General features: G+C 31.4%; 1 protein-coding gene across 1 annotated transcript; it reads right to left on the reverse strand.

Annotated features, from left to right (window-relative positions):
• Positions 1 to 4,679: 4,679 nt before the first annotated feature.
• LOC111612985 (protein suppressor of hairy wing-like) lies at positions 4,680 to 14,222 on the reverse strand. Its single transcript, XM_023354282.1, has 3 exons — positions 14,208 to 14,222; positions 12,120 to 12,335; positions 4,680 to 5,207 (listed from the first exon to the last, which is right to left on the reverse strand). Exons 2-3 carry the CDS (start codon positions 12,246 to 12,248, stop codon positions 4,890 to 4,892), a joined length of 447 nt encoding a protein of 148 aa, XP_023210050.1. The 5' UTR covers positions 12,249 to 12,335; positions 14,208 to 14,222; the 3' UTR covers positions 4,680 to 4,889.
• Between the last annotated feature and the right edge of the window lie 4,497 nt (positions 14,223 to 18,719).

An 18,719-nucleotide genomic window follows, 5' to 3' on the forward strand; every position in this document is an offset into this window, starting at 1 on the left:
TAATATACAAATCGGGAGATAGCTAAGCTTATATTATACCCTATTCGCGATCGAGAGAGAGCTCACAAAATCGTTATAAAACATACGACCTGTTTAGTTGTCGTTCGTCTTCTTCTCTGTATGCAAGGGACACTTTGGAGATAAAGTTCATTTACTTCTTCGTATGGGAGATCAATATGTGCACAAAATCCAAGTATGGTTTCTAAGTGCTAACTCTGGAATTATTCTGTATGTGACTCGTCTAAGGACGTTGGTCATCAAGAGAAAAACGTATGGAGTTTGGACGCTTCCAGAACTGTCGCTGAACTCCCCGAATTCTGACAAATTCCCTGTATATCTTCTGAATTTCGACCAATCATCGGCCAGTAACTCTTTCATGAGAACGGATGAAAGGGGAATGAATGAGGGGTAACCATTTCCCATCTGAGCAGGATTTTAACCAGATAAGGGAAAGTCAGAGGATGTACTAACTTCAGTGAAAGGAAGTAACATCTGTTATCTGCCTATTCCCACGTTAAAACAGTATTTTTCTCACCGAAAATGAAGTAGTATTTGGTGACATTATTTTAACATTATTAATAAAATATTAATTTAAACCCAGGGGCCTTTCGGGTCTCACATTAGTATCCGGATCTTTATTAAATTTACCATGTGCGAGACGCAAAAGTTGTTCAGCATTTTATCTGCAGATCTGTCTTCCAATAGATGGACCCTCGTAGTTGTTGACAGAGACAACTTTTTAATTTGATTCCACAGTTACGATGCCTTTAGGCAAATATTAAGCTACTTGGGGGTGTCGGCAGACAAATTCCTTCGCACTATTAAATCTCCTTTATAAGTTTCTAATGTGAGGAATAACAATGGTAATAATAATAATGCTAGGGATACGGTAAAATAATAAAATAATTTTGTTATACATAAAACTAAAAGGGCGAAGGCAAGATCTTAGATCGAGGAACTCTTATGCCTGGTGTCTTAAACACTTCTCTATTGTGATAACAATAAGTGAGCCTTCAAGACTTATAGCCTAAATACTCAATTTTCAAAGGCAAGTCTTTCGAAAGACTGGAGAAGTGAGTGCTATTGTTTGGACAAGGATCTGCTTGTGTTTAGGACTACGTGTCACCAAGTTTCGTTCGAATCGGAGACGACCATACTCATACAAATTATGGTCCAGATCGGTTTAACAATAAAGATTTATACAGTCGACCCCCCTATAATACTGTTGATTATTCCGTTTTATATGAATTTTATGTTGTACTGTACGAGTCACTTAGATTTTACAAATACGTGTGCCGGGCTGTGAACGGCTCATGTACTTGTAAAATCTAAGTGACTCGTACAACATGGAATTCATATAAAACGGAATAATCAACAGTGTTATAGGGGGTCGACTATATAATGGACAAACCAAGAAAAATTGACATGTATAGATAGTTAATTGTTATTAGTGAATCCCACAATTCTGCTCAATAGAAAGATTGAATGGAATAATTCATAATAAATGATTTATAAGAATAGAAAACCGATTCAAACACAAATTGACCTCGTTTTACCGCTCATTTCGATCGTTGATGGTTATTTGGCTCCAATATAAATAATACTTTCATTAATAAATCAAATATTCATAATACTTCACTGTTATTCATTTTTTCAACAATATCCCAATGAAAGATTAATTTTTGCTCTTTCTGTACTTTACTTTTAAAAATTAAAAATTTTAATAATTTAATCAGGTAGCGCCAATTGTTCTTTTTTAAATAAAATTGACAGTTACGTTACGTATTTCAGAAGGAAATAGAGGACGAAGGTAAAGAATTGGTAAAGTATATTTTCTATTGTAATTATTGAACGGAGTGAAACTTGTTTTCTTTTTTATGTTTTTCGCTGTATTTTATGCATAAAACAAACTTCACGTGCAACATAATATTATATTATCCATATCTATATGTAATTTATATACTGTATTTATTAAAAACAAAATGTTCCTTCACGGCCAACAGATACAAACACTTTACAAAGTGCTATAGAGACTCGCATCTGACTGCGTGAAATATAATCAAATAAATCGATACAGACAAGTATCAATACATTAACACAGGAAATATAGAAAGTTGATTGTCTGTGGACATCTTTTGCGGAGTAGATTATTCGACAACCGGAGGAAATATGGCGTTTAAAATTTTGTTCGTAAACAGAGCCGTTCGATACTCGACGTTTGACTGTATAAAGGATAAGAAAGGTTAGGTTAAGAAATTAGAATTAATGAATTCAGATAAAAAATTTATACTTAATGACTACCCTAAAATAAAATCATCATGAAGTGTGACCCTACTGGAGATACAGAAGACCTCCTTTATCGCTCCATCCCTTCGATCTGTAATCACCAAAATTTAGCAGCGTCAATTTTCCTATAAAGCACCTAGCAAGATTTCAGAAATTTTCGCGAAACGTACAGGAGTTAAGCTTTATAGAGGGTGAACAACATTGTCCCCCAGAGACACAAACTCACACTTAAGTACTGTACGTACATACAGTAAAGAACCAAAATTTTTTGCATTTCTCGACGTTTCAAGATGTTCTGAGTCGAAGAATGTAAAATCTTGGGGTGTCATCTCACCGTTCTTCTTACTACTCTCTCTTAAATACATAACAGATGGGAAATTAATAAATTCTAAAAAGGAAAATGTTATTAATATATAAGAAGGTATGTAATTTTTGTGTGGATTTTTCCAGTTTTTTTACGATTCTAATGCCTAAAGATGTGCCAGTTACACTTAAAAGAGTTTTCAGAAGGCATTTTCCCAGACTCTTTGGAGGATAAGCAACTACGCAATAACTTCTATTTTATCCCCGGTATAAGAGATAGAAAAGTATTTTTTAATTTGTATGAAATAGTAAAGGATAAATATTAGTAATTATGTCGATTATAGTGTTATTGAACAATATTAAATATGTAAACTCAAAAAAACACAACACCTTAATTTGCTGAGAAAACTTTTAATGAAAAGCTAACGTTTTCAGCCAACTCTATTGGCCATCATCAGGCTAAGCTTTTTCGAATACAAAGAAAATAGAACAAAAATTTTTAAATACAAAAAAACAAAATAACGAACGAAATNTTGCCTATTCTACGGCTATACTGACACGTTTTGTTCCTTTGTAAATTCCCAGTATCATAAGTACTATTGCATTGTATTCACTAATTGCCCATTGCTTACTGTATCCACTTCAAAGTTCATATAGTTATGAACTTTATTGTTTATTTGCAATCTATTTTCTGTAACCCATGTCCAGCTATGCCTAGCGGTGCTGGACATGCATTTTTATGCATTAATAAAATAATTGAATTGAATTGAGTCCGTGTGTATGCACGCTCTGCAACCGTCTTCGATTCCATCCATTAGCCACTCGTAGGGAGCTACTTGATTGATTAAGTGCATTGTTTTAAAATTTAAAAAGTAAAGAATATTTTATATTTTTATGTACGTTTCTTTGCAAAGCTATATTTAATTATAATTTTCTTTAAAAGTACAGTACATTCGTACAATTGAAGAATATTTTGTACCAAGTATGTACCGGTACATCCAACAGACATTTTATTTCACCGAGTAAGTTTTTATTATTTTATTTTTAATTGTAGCCCTTATATCGTGGCTAGCGATTCAGAATGTAATTGTGATATTAAAAAATGCATTTAGAGAAGTCTACGGTTTTTACTGGCTTATCAAATAAACGATACGAGTGGATCCTAGACCATCACTGACGCGCGATTGCTGATAGCACCTGGATGTCGGCTTCTTGCAGAAACACAGCTTCCCTATCATTAAATGTCACGGCACACCACTGGTAATATTACTGAGCAACCTGTAAGCTGTATTTTTATAAAATAATTTTCTATATACATAATTTAATAGAATTCCGACGTGAGAATGAAATAAATCGTGAAAATCGATTTATTTCATTTTATTCACAGAATAAACAATAAATATAAACAATAATTAAAGTTTATAAATGCGCACACTAAGTGATAAAGCTATTCATTTTAAACAGCTGAAAGGCATATTAATAGGCTAAGTCTATGTAGACAAAATATATAACAAATAGAAAATAAGGACATAGAGACATACGAATTAATATGTATCCTATATTGTTTAATTTAATTCATTTGTAATCTTTTTTATTTTATTAACCATTAAATTAGTTAAGTAATTGTCATCTTGACTTTAATCCAATTTCTTAAAAAGGACGGCTATCGAACTCACTCACAATCCCTACACTTATAAGGATAAGCCCTTCTTCTCGGTTTTATATAAAGTCTTAATATCGCGAGTTAGCGCGCAAATATATTACCCTAGCTGCTGTCAGGTCCTGATGTCACAAAGATGTAAAGATTTTAATGACTATTTTATAAAACCATCCATTGACAAATTGAGCGAGTTTAGCCGACTTATCACCGATTAAATAGTATATTGGCAATAGCCTTTACCAATGGCTTTTCACACTTTCTTGTTAAATGTCTCCATATTGCTCATTGACAGATTAAAGCTAATCGCTGAGTACTAATTCTGTGCATACATGATCTTAATATCTCTATAACGTTGATGAAATAATGTGTTTATGCAATTAATTTTTGTTTATAGAAAAACAATACGCAAACTTCATATAATGTGGAATTAAATTATTTTTACTTAGTAATTTTCAAAAACAAAAGGTATGAAATTTATGAAAATAATTGAGAATTTATTAGTAATTTATATTCGATTTAAATCACTACAATTTGAATGTTAAATATCGTATGTAATTTCGTCACTAAAATTTAAATTTCAAACTCATTTGAAATCTTACAAAATCGAAAGATTTCAACGTTTTTAACGTTGCAAATTTCTTTAATGATACTTTTTCATGTGTTCTTGCATTGAAACTTCGTCGTCAAACTGAACTTGACACAAGACACATTTCAATTCATATCGATCGATTCTTACTTCTGGAAACAGATCGAAAAATGTCGATGGTACCACGTGTGTTTCGAAGGTAGTGTCTTTATGGATGTCTTCAGGCTCATGTGATATGCCACTCGTCATTCCAGAAATGATTTCTTCACGTTGTTTTCGTTCTTCGTCGGAATTGATTGCTGCACTAAAACAGGGATCAAATTCTTTTCTTTTCCTCTCATTTATAACGTCTTTAATATTGTCTTTTATATCCTGTAAATATACATTTCATAAAATTTAATATATACTATCCAAACATTCGAATTCGTTTTAAAAAAGCGATTTGGATGTTATAATACAATAATTTGTAATGATTGAACATTCTTGAATGGTTATAAATAAAAATTATTTACTATATCTGCTGTGTGTCTGTTACTATAATCGTAGTTAGTCATTATATATTCGGTGCCATTTGAACAATTGGCGTGAAAACACTTTGTAACTGGGTGACGAAAACATATTGGCTGCAGTTTGAATAAATTATAGATTTATAAATTTCCACTGTCGTTTGTCAGTCCATCTGTTTTTAGTTTTTCTATAATTTCTAGAACGGAGTTAAATAAATGTAGGCCGAAACAAGATATGGAAATCTTAAAAGCAAGAAGCCCCGAAATTTTTCATAATTTTATGCATTTAGTTAATAAAATTATGTACAAAGTGTTTAGAAATGCTTTTTAGAACATGTTATTTTATTACTTTGGTTTATTTTTTATTATTCAACTTTTGTCAAGTTGCCATGGAATCAATTCCCATCCAGTCACATTTTAAACTGATTTCTGATGAAAATACTTAATTCTATCAATTCAGTGAAGTGTCTAGTTCATTTTCCCATTTTAATATGTATAATAATGAACTGAAAATTTTATTTCTTTACATGATTTAACAAATTTACTTGATTTAAAGAATGAAATTCAACACGGTATACCGTGTCGAAATACCGTTTCCTCGTATTTACAACTACCGCGGTAGTTGTAAATACGAGGAAACGGAAAAATAGAATAAACTTTTGATAGATAATTTTAATGGAAGGAAAAACGTCAGGAACAGAATCGATGAAATTTTAAAATATGAAAACACAACTTTAAAAAAAAATTTACAACGAGTTGCGTAACTTTCAAGGTTGTTACACCCGGGAAAGTTACACCCGGATTTTATTCTAAAAATATCATTTTAATTATTAATATTGTTTAATCTATTACAGATAAAGGAATGCGAATGAATAAGAAAAAATTTATTGAAGTAATTTTGACGACGGAGACACGCAATAATCGTGAAATTTCGAAAGAGTATAACAGATTGCATCCAAACTCTTACAATCACACAGCAGTCAAGATGCAACCTGTTTAATTTCGGCAATTTCTCGCTGATTATATTTTTCTACCGTGAAAATGAATTAAATTAAGTCTTTGTTACAAGCAATTGATTTAAAATAATAAGTAGAGATTGATAATACTGTAATTATATAGTTATAGATTCACGTGACATTTTCGTTTACACATAGTTTCGTATACCAACTTCAAAATATGTACAGTACATTTGAGCACTAACTTCACAAGATTTATTAANTTTTGATCGAGTGTACGGGTCAAAGATAGAAAGTCATTCTTGTCTCATTGCATAACTTTGGTGTTTCATATTTCGCAAAAGCAATACTGGTGCTCTAACCTATACATCTAGGTTACGAGGTGGTAGTTCATTTGATTTCGAGGAGTTTGAAAACTCCGCGGGGTACATTCGGTAAAGTATTCGTTTATAGATTCCAATATCGCTCACGTATGTCCATTTGTGGTTTATTTAGTGTTATCGAATTAGTATCCGGATCTTTATTAAATTTACCATGTGCGAGACGCAAAAGTTGTTCAGCATTTTATCTGCAGATCTGTCTTTCAATAGATGGACCTTCGTAGTTGTTGACAGAGACAACTTTTTAATTTGATTCCACAGTTACGATGCCTTTAGGCAAACATTAAGCTACTTGGGGGTGTCGGCAGACAAATTCCTTCGCACTATTAAATCTCCTTTATAAGTTTCTAATGTGAGGAATAACAATGGTAATAATAATAATGCTAGGGATACGGTAAAATAATAAAATAATTTTGTTATATATAAAACTAAAAGGGCGAAGGCAAGATCTTAGATCGAGGAACTCTTATGCCTGGTGTCTTAAACACTTCTCTATTGTGATAACAATAAGTGAGCCTTCAAGACTTATAGCCTAAATACTCAATTTTCAAAGGCAAGTCTTTCGAAAGACTGGAGAAGTGAGTGCTATTGTTTGGACAAGGATCTGCTTGTGTTTAGGACTACGTGTCACCAAGTTTCGTTCGAATCGGAGACGACCATACTCATACAAATTATGGTCCAGATCGGTTTAACAATAAAGATTTATACAGTCGACCCCCCTATAATACTGTTGATTATTCCGTTTTATATGAATTTTATGTTGTACTGTACGAGTCACTTAGATTTTACAAATACGTTAATAAATTAATGAAATTACTCAGCAACACCTGTAAGCTGTATTTTTATAAAATAATTTTCTATATGCATAGTTTAGTAGAATTCCGACGTGACAATGAAATAAATCATGAAAATCGATTTATTTCATTTCATTCACAGAATAAACAATAAATATAAACAATAATTAAAGTTTATAAATGTGCACACTAAGTGATAAAGCTATTCATTTTAAACAGCTGAAAGGCATATTAATAGGCTAAGTCTATGTAGACAAAATACAGTATATAATAAATAGAAAATAAGGACATAGAAACATACGAATTAATATGTATTTTATATTGTTTAATTTATTTGTAATCCTTTTTTATTTTATTTACTCATTACATTAGTTAAGTAATTGTCATCTTGACTTTGATTCAATTTTTTAAAACGGACGGTTATCGAACTCACTCACAATCCCTACACTTATAAGGATAAGCCCTTCTTCTCGGTTTTATATAAAATCTTAATATCGCGTGTTAGGGCGCAAATATATTACCCTAGCTGGTGTCAGGTCCTAACGTCACAAAGATCTAAAGATCCCAGTGACTATTCTATAAAACCACCCATTGAGAAACTGAGCGAGTTTAGCCGACTTATCACCGATTAAGTGGTATATAGGCAATAGTTTTTACCAACGGCTTTTCACACTTTCTTGTTGAATGTCTCCATACTGCTCATTGACAGATTGAAGGTAATCGCAGAGTACTAATTCTGTACATATGTGATTTCTATAAGTCTATAACGTTGACATAATTATGTGTTTATGCAATTAATTTTTGTTTATAGAAAAACAATATACAAACTTCATATAATTCCGGATTAAATTATTTTTACTTAGTAATTTTCAAAAAGAAAAGGTCTGAAGTTTATGGAAATAATTGAGAATTTATTAATAATTTATATTTAATTCAAATCACTACAATCTGAATGTTAAATATTGTGTGTAATTTCGTCACTAAAATTTAAACGTCAAACTCATTTGAAATCTTCACTTACACAGATTACAATCGAAAGAATTACAAAACAATCGTAAACTAAAAAGTATTTTAACGTTTTTAAAGTTAAAAATGTTCCTTAATGATACTTTTTCATGTGTTCTTGCATTGAAACTTCGTCGTCGAACTGAACTTGACACAAGACACATTCCAATTCATATCGATCGANCCGACATCACAATGAAATAAATCATGAAAATCGATTTATTTCATTTCATTCACAGAATAAACAATAAATATAAACAATAATTAAAGTTTATAAATGTGCACACTAAGTGATAAAGCTATTCATTTTAAACAGCTGAAAGGCATATTAATAGGCTGTCTTCGTAGACAAAATGTATAACAAATAGAAAATATAGACATAGAGACATACGAATTAATATGTATCCTATATTGCTTAATTCATTTGTAATCCTATTTAATTTTATTTACTCATTAAATTAGTTAAGTAATTGTCATCTTGACTTTGATTCAATTTTTTAAAAAGGACGGCTATCGAATTTACAATCTCTTCACTCCTAAGGATAAGCCCTTCTTCTCGGTTTTATATAAAGTCGTAATATCGCGGGTTAGAGCGCAAATATATTACCCTAGCTGATGTCAGGTCCTGACGTCACAAAGATCTAAAGATCCCAGTGACTATTCTATAAAACCATCCATTGACAAAGTGAGAGAGTTTAGCCGACTTATCACCGATTAAGTAGTATATTGACAATAGCCTTTACCAATTGCTTCTCACACTTTCTTGTTAAATGTCTCCATATTGCTTATTGACAGATTGAAGGAAACCACAGAGTACTAATTCTGTGCATACATGATCTTTATATCTCTATAACGTTGACGAAATAATTTCTTTATGCAATTAATTTTTGTTTATAGAAAAACAATACGCAAACTCCATACAATTCTGAATTAAATTATTTTTACTTGATAATTTTCAAAAACAAAAAGTATGAAATTTATGAAAATAATTGAGAATTCATTACTAATATATATTTGATTTAAATTACTACAATTTGAATGTTAAATGTCGTATGTAATTTGGTCACTAAAATTTAAATGTCAAACTCATTTGAAATCTTACAAAATCGAAAGATTTCAACGTTTTTAACGTTGTCAATTTCTTTAATGATACTTTTTCATGTGTTCTTGCATTGAAACTTCGTCATCAAACTGAACTTGACACAAGACACATTCCAATTCATATCGATCGATTCTTACTTCTGGGAACAAATCGAAAGATATCGATGGTTCCACATCTGGGTCGAATGTAGTGTCTTCATGAATGTCTTCAGTTTCGTGCGATCTGTCACTTGTCATTTTAGAAACGATTTCTTTACGTTGTATTTGTGCTTTTCCGGAATGAATTGCTGCACTACAACAGGGATCAAATTCTGTTTTTTCCTCTCATTTATAACGTCTTTAATATTGTCTTTTATATCCTGTAAATATATCCTTTTATTCCATAATATTATATCCTTTTATTCCATAAAATTTAATATATACTATCCAAACATTCGAATTCGTTTTAAAAAAGCAATTTGGATGTTATAATACTGTGACCTCCCGGGTCGGCACCTCCTTAGTGCCCAGTCAGGATTGACACCACCGTGTTTAGAGGAACACGGAAGCCGAGACGGCGATTTCGTCGTCCGTCGCGCGAGCGGTCCCGTACGCGAACAGTCGGATTCGACAGGTCAGAGTTAACATAGGGAAGAGACTCGAACTACCCTTAACAATCAACAAAGGGTTTATTAAAAATTTAAATGGAATAAAGTGTGGTCGCGGAGAGAGAGAGTTTACATATGATTCGCGTGGCGATAAATACCTGACAGGTTATCTTATGGATCGAGGTCTTCAAACCGCTGTTGACGATGTCACTTCCAAGTTCTGGGTTACGGAAATATCCAAATAGGCACTTAAGTTCGTTGTTGCGGTATAATCCAAATAGGCACTTAAGTTCGTTGTTACGGAATAATCCAAATAGGAGGTATTGTACGGGTCTGGTGGATGCTTCTTTTAGAGGAACGGCAGCGACTGTGTCGAAAACCTCCGATTGTCGCTATTTTCATTTGACAGTTAGCAATAATAGGTCAGAAGGTTATGTGAAAGCGTCTTTTCGCGACTGAGAACTGGCTGAGTAATTAACTCCCAGGTGTGAAATTTGATACTTTCTAAAGAAACTTATTATTGTTCACGAGTTAGGTCAGGCGGTAGGTTAATAAACACGGCTGAATCTCACAATACAATAATTTGTAATGATTGAACATTCCTGAATGTGTGTAAATAAAAAATTATTTACTACATATGCTGAGTGTCTGTTACTATAATCGTAGTTAGTCATTATATATTCGGTGCCATTTAAACAATTGGCGTGAAAACACTTTGTAACTGGGTGACGAAAACATATTGGTTGCAGTTTGAATAAATTATAGATTTATAAATTTCCACTGTCGTTTGTCAGTCCATCTGTTTTCAGTTTTTCTATAATTTCTAGAACGGAGTTAAATAAATGTAGGTCGAAACAAGATATGGAAATCTTAAAAGCAAGAAGCCCCAAAATTTTTCATAATTTTATGCATTTAGTTAATAAAATTATGTACAAAGTGTTCAGAAATTCTTTTTAAAACATGTTATTTGGTTTATTTTTGGTTTATTATTATAACATTGGTTTATTTTTTATTATTCAACTTTTGTCAAGTTGCCATGGGATCAATTCCCATCCAGTCACATTTTAAACTGATTTCTGATGAAAATACTTAATTCTATCAATTCAGTGAAGTGTATAGTTCATTTTCCCATTTTAATATGTATAATAATGAACTGAAAATTTTATTTCTTTACATGATTTAACAAATTCACTTGATTTAAAAAATGAAACTCGACACGGCCAGTTGTAAATACGAGGAAACGGGAAAATAGAATAAACTTTTGATAGATAATTTTAATGGAAGGAAAAACGTCAGGAACAGAATCGATGAAATTTTAAAATATGAAAACACAACTTTAAAAAAAAATTTACAACGAGTTGCGTAACTTTCAAGGTTGTTACACCCGGGAAAGTTACACCCGGATTTTATTCTAAAAATATCATTTTAATTATTAATATTGTTTAATCTATTACAGATAAAGGAATGCGAATGAATAAGAAAAAATTTATTGAAGTAATTTTGACGACGGAGACACGCAATAATCGTGAAATTTCGAAAGAGTATAACAGATTGCATCCAAACTCTTACAATCACACGGCAGTCAAGATGCAACCTGTTTAATTTCGGCAATTTCTCGCTGATTATATTTTTCTATCGTGAAAATGAATTCAATTAAGTCTTTGTTACAAGCAATTGATTTAAAATAATAAGTAGAGATTGATAATACTGTAATTATATAGTTATAGATTCACGTGACATTTTCGTTTACACATAGTTTCGTATACCAACTTCAAAATATGTACAGTACATTTGAGCACTAACTTCACAAGATTTATTAATTTTTAAAAACTTTATTAAACTTCTTGATTTGGATGTGGAATTATTTTAATAATTAACAACTTTACTATTTCTTTTTATAGTATTAATTGAATATTTGTTAAAAATTCATTTCTAAAAAATTTTTGTAAACTTACTTTACACTTAGTGAGTATTTTGCCTTCCGGATGAAACTTTTTCTGGTGTCTATTTAATTGAGTTTTGAATGTAAACGTTTCGTTGCAAATATTACACGAATACGGCCGCTCTCCGGTGTGTGTTCTCATGTGTCCCGTTAACACATCGGAAGAGGAAAGAACTATTCCGCACACATTACATTTACGTCTTGTGACCTTCGGGTCATCTGATGATATCTAATTACATAATAATTTAACAAATAATTATTTACAATACATTAAAGCATGCAACTCTTTACACGTTATATCTTAAGTTATAAATATGTTAACTCTATAGTTGTAATGAATGGCAAATGCATAGTTTCGGTCTGATTTTATAAAGGTTCGCAATTTATGAATAGGCTCAGAGTGAACTAAGAGAATGGTTTTTACGAAAAATGCAAGCAAATAAATCAACTCGTAATTTTTAAAGAATTTTTATCTTTAAAAATAAAAAATAATAATAATAACTACTATTATTTAGGAATATTATTGTTGTTGATGTTATAATGATTATGTTCCGTTTAGTTTCAGAAATGTATACAGTTTCATTGATTATTGTTTCTAAAATTAATGAAATGCTTTATATATATTCAGATAAAATTATATTGTATGTGTTTATTGTACGAATTTATCACTTTAACTGAACATAATACTTGGTGTCAATTATTTGTAAAACAGTTGTGAATCGTGTATTTTAACGACTTATTTCATTGCGATTATGTTGTAATTAACAGATTTTGTTTATGTTTTATTAAACTATGTGTATAGAAAATTATTTATGAAAATACAGCTAATAAGTTGTTGCAGAGTAATTTGCTTAGATCTTATTATTGATATTAGCAATTACGCACAGTCGTAAAACTGTTTTTGAAAGTCTTTTCGACTGTAATCTGAACTTATTTTTTAAATGATAATATAATTTGTAATTTTAATCAAACAAACATGAACTAACTTAATAACACTTTAAATAATAAAAAACACGTTCCTAGTGTTTCTACTTTATAAAATGTAAACACTAAATTAGAAAATAACAAGAGGTAAAAGATGTATCTCGTCTTGATAATGAGAATATCAATTGTAAGAATAATAATTGCGAAGGAATATTCTGCTAATAATTCTCTTAATACTGTAATTATATTGTGTTTGTTTATGTTATAACTTTTACTGCTTTGAGAATCGAAATATAAAAATAAAATTAAAAAATTTGTAATATTTACTTTAGATAAAACGTCTTTTAAATGCCATGCGAATATGTGTCGTTCTAACCCATATTTGTGTTTGTAACTCCGTTCACAGCCATTATAATTGCACTTGAATGGTCTTTTATCCGAGTGCGATTTTAGGTGCTGTGTTAAATACAGTCGACCCCCCTATAAGATATAGATACGTTCCAATTTATTAGGAATCCGATTTCTTACAAGTCCTTCCAATCACAGCCCGACACGTGTGAAGTTTACGGACTACGGCTGATTGAAAGGTTTTCTTCCATAAAATTAATCGANCTTGGTGTCAATTATTTGTAAAACAGTTGTGAATCGTGTATTTTAACGACTTATTTCATTGCGATTATGTTGTAATTAACAGATTTTGTTTATGTTTTATTAAACTATGTGTATAGAAAATTATTTATGAAAATACAGCTAATAAGTTGTTGCAGAGTAATTTGCTTAGATCTTATTATTGATATTAGCAATTACGCACAGTCGTAAAACTGTTTTTGAAAGTCTTTTCGACTGTAATCTGAACTTATTTTTTAAATGATAACATGATTCGTAATTTTAATCAAACAAACATGAACTAACTTAATAACACTTTAAATAATAAAAAACACGTTCCTAGTGTTTCTACTTTATAAAATGCAAACACTAAATTAGAAAATAACAAGAGGTAAAAGATATATCTCGTCTTGATAATGAGAATATCAATTGTAAGAATAATAATTGCGAAGGAATATTCTGCTAATAATTCTCTTAATACTGTAATTATATTGTGTTTGTTTATGTTATAACTTTTACTGCTTTGAGAATCGAAATATAAAAATAAAATTAAAAAATTTGTAATATTTACTTTAGATAAAACGTCTTTTAAATGCCATGCGAATATGTGTCGTTCTAACCCATATTTGTGTTTGTAACTCCGTTCACAGCCATTATAATTGCACTTGAATGGTCTTTTATCCGAGTGCGATTTTAGGTGCTGTGTTAAATACAGTCGACCCCCCTATAAGATATAGATACGTTCCAATTTATTAGGAATCCGATTTCTTACAAGTCCTTCCAATCACAGCCCGACACGTGTGAAGTTTACGGACTACGGCTGATTGAAAGGTTTTCTTCCATAAAATTAATCGATTCTACACTAATCCGACTCAACATTTCCAAAATACGTATATTTTTTCGTAGTTTTATAGGAATCGTAATTATAGGGACCGTAATTATAGGGGGGTCGACTGTATGTTTTCTCTGAAAAACGACGTTTGCAGGATTCGCATTTAAACGGCTTCTCTTTCGTATGAGTCCGCATGTGTGTACGTAAATGTTGTTTTGTCCCGAATGTTTTACCGCAAGTCCGGCATTGATGTTTTTTTCCTTTTAAAAAATTCCGTTGAGTAAAAATAAGTAATTAATAAAAATTTAAATAGAAATTATTTATAATAATATAAATATTTATCGTACTTTAAAATACAGTATTATGGTAAAATCTGTAATATGTACTCTAGTTACGATAAGAAATTAAGATACAACATGTCCTTTTGGTAAATTTTAAAACAACTATGGAAAATTAAAAGTGTTGCACAAAATAAAGATTTTACTCACCATTTCTGATTTTAATTAATTTAATTTTAATAGTAAATTGCCATAAATTTAGTGTTTTAAATTTAACGTAATAACTTAGCCGAAAATGAAAACAACAATGCACAAAAATAATGTTATAGAATTTTATTGTTGTTCGAGAGTAATTAAATGCGCATGTTTTAAACACAAGAATAATTGGAAACACAGAGATATAATTGCGTTTAATTTCTGTTCTTTAATGTGACTTTTGGTTATAAAAAGTACTTTTAAAATCATACTGTATGCATTTTGGAGTTTTACTCTCTTCAAGTAGCAAACGAGTTTGGTTTTATCAATTTTGGATTCTTGCAGACGTTTCCTTTGAAGTTATTCCATTGAAGGATGTTTCTAAATTAATTTATGTACAATGTGCACTATTTTATGAATAAAAAAAATAACAAATAATTTTATGTGAAATCAGTTTCAATGATTTAATTAAAATCAACAAAATGAAAATGACAAAATCTTATTTAAATGTTTTTTTTTTCGTGCAACAGAGCAAAATCGAAAGAACTTAACAAAGATAATAGTAAACGATATAGTATTTAAATACTTTCAACATTAAAGAAATTGTTCGTTAACGATACTTTTTTGTGAATTCTTGCAGAGAAACTTCGTTATCAAACTACAATTTACACAAGACACTTCGTATTGATCGATTCTTATTTCTAGGAGCAGATTGGAAGTTATCTATTCTTCCAGATGTGTTGCGTTGTCGGTGTCTTTATAAATGTCTTTAGGATAATGTGAAATACCCTTTATAAATGTCTTTAGGATAATGTGAAATACCCTTTTCGCTTATCATTCTTCGGACCTTCCAATGATACTGATCGTGAATGAGTAAGGTTTCGCAATAGAAGCAGCTCTTCGAAAAAATATAATTCTGTCCTCGAACCTCTGGGCTTCTTCTCTGAGGCTCTATACGTACTATATTTTACCCAAACAACGGGTAAAATATAGTACGTTCGACCGCCAACTCCTAGCAGCGTATTCAATAGTAAAATATTTTGCCTATCTTAAAAGGCAGGAACGTTTGAATTGAGCCCGAAACTGCCGATCAAATAAACTTAAAAGAGTTAATAAAAAAAGTTTGAAGAACTAAAAGTGAGGAAATAAAATTTCTTATGATTTTAGTGTAGCGATGTTACTTTTAGTTTTTATAAAATACTAGTTTTGTTTGTTTGATTGTGCAATAACACATTTTTGTAATAGCCAGGGCTGTGGCTGTGGCACATTTTTGTAATAGCCAGTCGGAGTCGTGGAATTTTGGTGTTTTAGCCGGAGTCGGAGTCGGAGTCGGAGTCAGAGTTGGAGTCGGTAGATTTTTACGCGACTCCACAGCCCTGGTAATAGCATTAAAAACAATTTGTAACTATGTACTGGAATATTTTAATTTTTACTTTTTGTAGTATTTGATTGTTAATTTTATATTACATGTTTTTTTCTAAATAAACTTTTTATTTTAATTTCATACCATTTAATTTTTATTTAAAATATAAGATATATATTTTTAAAAAGTATATGTTTGAGGGGAGGCTAGAACAGGCGTTGCTACCCGTTGTTTTCAATTTTCCTCGTTCGATTTTCAGATCGGCACACTTAAGACGTTTCACATCTGTCGACGTATTATCCTTAGCTACAACAGTTAATCGTAGTTCTTCTTCGTTCACCGTAGCCTCATTAACTCCGCCATCTTGTATGGATTTCATTATTGCTTTTCTAAAAGTTCTCGTATGAATTTCGTCAAAAATTGTATGAATAGTAACAAAAAGGGCAATAGTATTCCAACGTCTTCAGTCCTCCTCACTCCTTCTACAACTGTCGTCTCCTTTTCCTGTTCATTCTTGTCTCTTCGGCAACGCTTCGTTTATTTTCTTAACACTTTAAGTATTTGATTCATTTAACCCCCACATGTATTACGCTTGTTTTATTACATTTTATTCTTCTTTTTCTAATTAAAAGGTGATAGTACTATTTATTTTATGCATCTTTTCTAATACATTATTATTTTCTATTATATTCCTATTATAAATATTAACACGTCATCATCATAATGTGTTAATAACCTGTGTAATACCTTTTATTTTTTTTTAATTTCGGTCCAATAACGCTGCTCATATTCATATAATCTGTGTGCATATTCTAATTTTCTTCGTTTTCAACATAATTATTTTTAAAACACATATTTCGTTAAATCTATTTCATGTTCTTCTATTTCTTTATTTAATGCTTCAAAAAACATGCATCTTGTTTTCGACGGATACATTGATACTACATCTAATCCTATAAATTTAGATTGAGGTTCTATTATAACTTTAGTTAAACTAGTGATTAATTTGTCAGAATTTTGTATGCTCTAAATTAAAATATTTGAAATTCTTCAATACGTTCCTTTTACAATATTTTTCTAAGTTATATAGTAGTAGTAGTAAGACAGGTATCACTCTTTATGGTAACGGGGGAAGTTGGAGTGGAGGTGAGAGAGGAAAGGGGATGAAGATAGAGTTGGGATCCGTGGGCGTCTCGCGACGGTGCTTTATAGGGAAATGTTCAGTAAAAAATATTATAACAATAAAAAGAATTTTACAGAGGAATACATCGGGAGTGCTATGTTATAAATCACAAATAGCACTAACATAAAAACAGATAATAAACGTGTGTACATTATTCAGATTAACAATAGTACAGAAATTACATGGGGAGTGATATGTGACAACGACAGATAGCACAAACGTATTTACAGATGACAAACGTATATACAGTATGCATATTAACTATGCGTAAACTAGATACAATGTGGGTGCTACGTGCCAGATTGCAGGTAGCTCGAACAAATTATCAGGTTACAAACGTATTTACAATTGACATTCCTTGAGTTACACGAAAAGTACAGACAGTGATTTTTTATTAACGTGTGGTGTGAATATCGTAGTTCAGTAGATTTGCATGGCTACGAGGGTTCTGCCGCTGACTGTCTTTTTCGTTCTCTCTGTAAGCACTTTGATGCTCTGCAGATAATTATTCAGGTGATTGTACATGTCTTTCTCGTGTACTAGTCCTTGTAGAGGACACGGCCAGTTATGATTGTGTGAGGGACGAACAGACCCACAATAAAGTGTTATTTTAAATTTTAAGTATTGGAAACTTTAATCGGTTAAATTCGAACGTTTTATCGAGTTAGGCTAAAGGCCATAAAAATTATTTCCCACGGGGTTATTCTATTGTTGAGTCGGATCAAGTTAGTCAGGGATGTGTCACCAGGAACTTTGAATGGAAAAGACATATTGGACGGGCGACCGTTAAAGGCCATCACCTGACCTCATGGAAAAAACCCAAGAGGAATGAAAAAGGGAAAAAGAAAAACGACCCCGAAGTCAGTCGTCATCCGAAGTCCCTCTACAAAAGTCATCCTCCAGGATTAAAACCGTAACCCAGGATAAAACCCGTGCACCAAAATCCCGAAGTAACACTGTGACAGAAGTAACACCGTGTCTCTTTAAGAATCTCAATCCCACTTCCGTGCTTCCACGCCTCCGAGTTCCAGTTAACGGACAAGAACTAGTGGAAAGACCATTTCAGAGGAGTCCATAGTGTCCTCATACTACAGATCTGCGACCTAGGAAAAAGAAAGGTATTTATCAACCCGCGACTCGGTTGTAAACTCTCTCTCTCGAACGGAATAGTATAATTAAGTCCGCTAATATGCCCGATATCTCTGTATTTTCTTTGTTTATTATTAAAATTG

The sequence above is a fragment of the Centruroides sculpturatus genome, unplaced genomic scaffold (genome assembly GCF_000671375.1).
Source record: "Centruroides sculpturatus isolate CEXI.00-Female unplaced genomic scaffold, Cexi_2.0 scaffold1654, whole genome shotgun sequence".
Classification (NCBI taxonomy): domain Eukaryota; kingdom Metazoa; phylum Arthropoda; class Arachnida; order Scorpiones; family Buthidae; genus Centruroides; species Centruroides sculpturatus.

What these genes read in the sequence shown, in the direction of transcription:
- LOC111612985 (XM_023354282.1), bottom strand. Translation starts at nt 12,248, where the DNA reads ATGAGAACACACACCGGAGAGCGGCCGTATTCGTGTAATATTTGCAAC. An exon ending in AAATACTCACTAAGTGTAAA is followed by an intron (nt 5,208 to 12,119) that starts GTAAGTTTACAA and finishes GTATATTTACAG; the next exon opens with GATATAAAAGACAATATTAA.